The following is a 2,471-nucleotide window of genomic DNA, read 5'->3' as shown; positions in this document are numbered from 1 at the left end:
ATGAGGGGGAAAACCACATGTGACTTATGGTCAAAGACACGACTGCAAATGGTTTTAGTTCTTAATGGAGCTATGTCCGAATTCCCTAAGATGTTAAGACTACAAAACGGCAACTTCTCTCACAAACATCAACAGAATGCAGCCAGTGGATTCTGGAGCAAACTCGGGCCTGGAGTTTCCCAGAACTCCCCGCATTGGTGATGAGACGCGTTCCCCGTTTGTGGTTCAATAATGCGACAGAAATGGTCTAATGAGTAAATTAATTGACGTCCATGATCTGCTCGGACATTCTCCACTTGGTCCACACTAATTCGCAATAAAGTCTCAATTAACCAGCAAAGAGAAACGCCCACCAAGATGACCAGAGCATTGCTCTGGTAGAGGTTTGCCTTTGAATCTACATGGGGAACATAGTTCCGATTATTCATAATTTTTGGGTTATCGTTTTTATCACAAAAGTAGGCGATGGATTTACCTTAAAGTACATTTAAATTGAAGTTTGCTGTACATTTGGTTTGTCATTGTCTAGCAGCTGTCCAGTTGTATAATTTTCGGCTGAATTTCGAAGCGTATTAGGGAAATAAAAGTAATTAATTTATTAGCAATTGTAAGCAAACGGAAGGCGTACCTAAATATGGTAAGTCGAATGGAAGACCTCATGTGCACAACTCCACTCCACTGTACACTCCTTAGCCGCAGAACTGTTTGGAGTCCATAAAGCGGCGCCAACGCATTCTGGGCCGCGTGGAGCCGGAGGTGATGCCGAAGGTGGGGAGCGAGGGGCTGTACACCAATTTACTTCATTGGTTCAAAGTGAATGTGCTTGAGAAGCTGGCGAGGAAAAAATACGCAGCTGACTTTTTGAAGCCCTTAGACAATCCGAATTTCTACAAGATTACCAAAAATCCACTGGACATCGGCATTATTAGGAGGAGAATCGACAATCGGTACTACTCGACTCTGGCAGAGGCTCTCCGAGACTTTCGAATTATGCTCGATAATTACTGCGAATATTTTGCACCGCATGACGAGAGCGGAACACGTATGGGTAGAAGTCTCTTGAAACTGATGATACATCGACAGCTGGGACCGGAGGTACCCTTGACCAGGCATCCCCGTCGCGCCAGCCCGAAAGCGGTGCACGGCAGGACCCTCAAGAGCCAGTGCGAGGCGAAGTTGAGAAAGTTTCGGCTGCTCGCCAAAAATCTGCAACATTCCTTTGCTCGCACTCTTCTCGGGAAGTGTGATTATATGAAGAAGAAGCTGTCCGAGTGCAACTTTCGGACCCGTGAGCAGTTCATGGAGGAATTTCGAAGCATCCTGCACGATTTTCGCACCTCTGCCGTACAATATTTACACAGCAAAGGCTATCCGAATATTCCCAAGAAGCCGAGCCTTGAAGAGCCAATGGATGGCTCAGGGTCAGACTCTGACTCGGCAATTTCCTGCGACTGCGAGTCCTGCAGCGACTCTAGCTGTGACTGCAGCTGCAGCTGCAGCTGCCAAGACTCCAGCCTCAGCTCTGACTCTGACAATGAGACTCCAGCCAAGAAAATTAAGTTCTAGCTCTTACTTTGACTGTCCAAAACAGAGAAAATGTTTATTGCGGGGATGCACCATCTCTATGCTCCACGCACTTGCACTTGTTTTTCTCCTCTGTGCCATAATAAACGCTAATTAGAGATCCATTTAAGGGAACCTGAGGGTGCCCAAGTGTTGTTCATCTCGTAGATGTACACATGTAAATGCAAAGAAAGTGCATCGATGGGTGCACACTTAACGCTACTTTTCACTTTCATTGTAGGCGCTTAAACGTTAACAAACTGAGTGTGGGACAGGCCTAATGATGGCTCATGCAGGCTGCTCTGGGGTTTGGCCATCGATTAAACTCATTCACTCGCAGACTCCCATCAAAACAAACAAAAGCAAATAGAAATGCAGCTCGAGAGATGGGATATTTGAGATATATGCTGGTCGAAACTCTCACTTTCCTTCACTAATGGGAACCAGCTCGAATACCCTACAGAGGCACACACAGAGGCCCACAGAGGAAGGGTATCCCAAGAGCTGTCCGCAGAATGTAGCTGTCAGTGGGAGGAGCAGAGTACTGGGAACTGCCACTAAATTAAGACATTTACGACCCACTCAGATCCGAATCAATAATGAAATGGCCATGCAAAATTCTAGGCACAACAACCGCTTAAGAGCCGCCTCGGGGAATGGGGAATGGGGAATGGGCAACGGTAAATGGTAAATGTATCTCTGGAGGAGACTTCATGACTGCAGATACTCGACTCGAGATTAGAATGAATCATTTCCAGCATCCTAATTGAGTTGCAGCCGACCGGCCAGCCAGCCAGCCAGCCAGAATATTAGCAGACGCCTTGTCGAACTCCATGTCCATGTCTGAGCCGCTGTCTGTGTCGAGGTGTGAGACTATTTAACCGACTAACTAAGGCCAAACAGCAACG

At 46.9% G+C, this 2,471-nt stretch overlaps 1 protein-coding gene across 1 annotated transcript; it reads left to right on the top strand.

Annotated features, from left to right (window-relative positions):
- Window positions 1-553: 553 nt before the first annotated feature.
- Window positions 554-1,666, top strand: LOC117583269. The gene is made up of 2 exons (XM_034271496.1): window positions 554-637; window positions 694-1,666. The coding sequence occupies exons 1-2, from the start codon at window positions 635-637 to the stop codon at window positions 1,564-1,566; spliced, it is 876 nt and encodes a 291-aa protein (XP_034127387.1). The 5' UTR covers window positions 554-634; the 3' UTR covers window positions 1,567-1,666.
- Window positions 1,667-2,471: the final 805 nt, after the last annotated feature.

This window comes from Drosophila guanche, unplaced genomic scaffold, assembly GCF_900245975.1.
Source record: "Drosophila guanche unplaced genomic scaffold, DGUA_6, whole genome shotgun sequence".
NCBI lineage: Eukaryota > Metazoa > Arthropoda > Insecta > Diptera > Drosophilidae > Drosophila > Drosophila guanche.
Note: the sequence above shows the minus strand (reverse complement) of the source record. Positions and strands in the feature narration are given on the sequence as shown.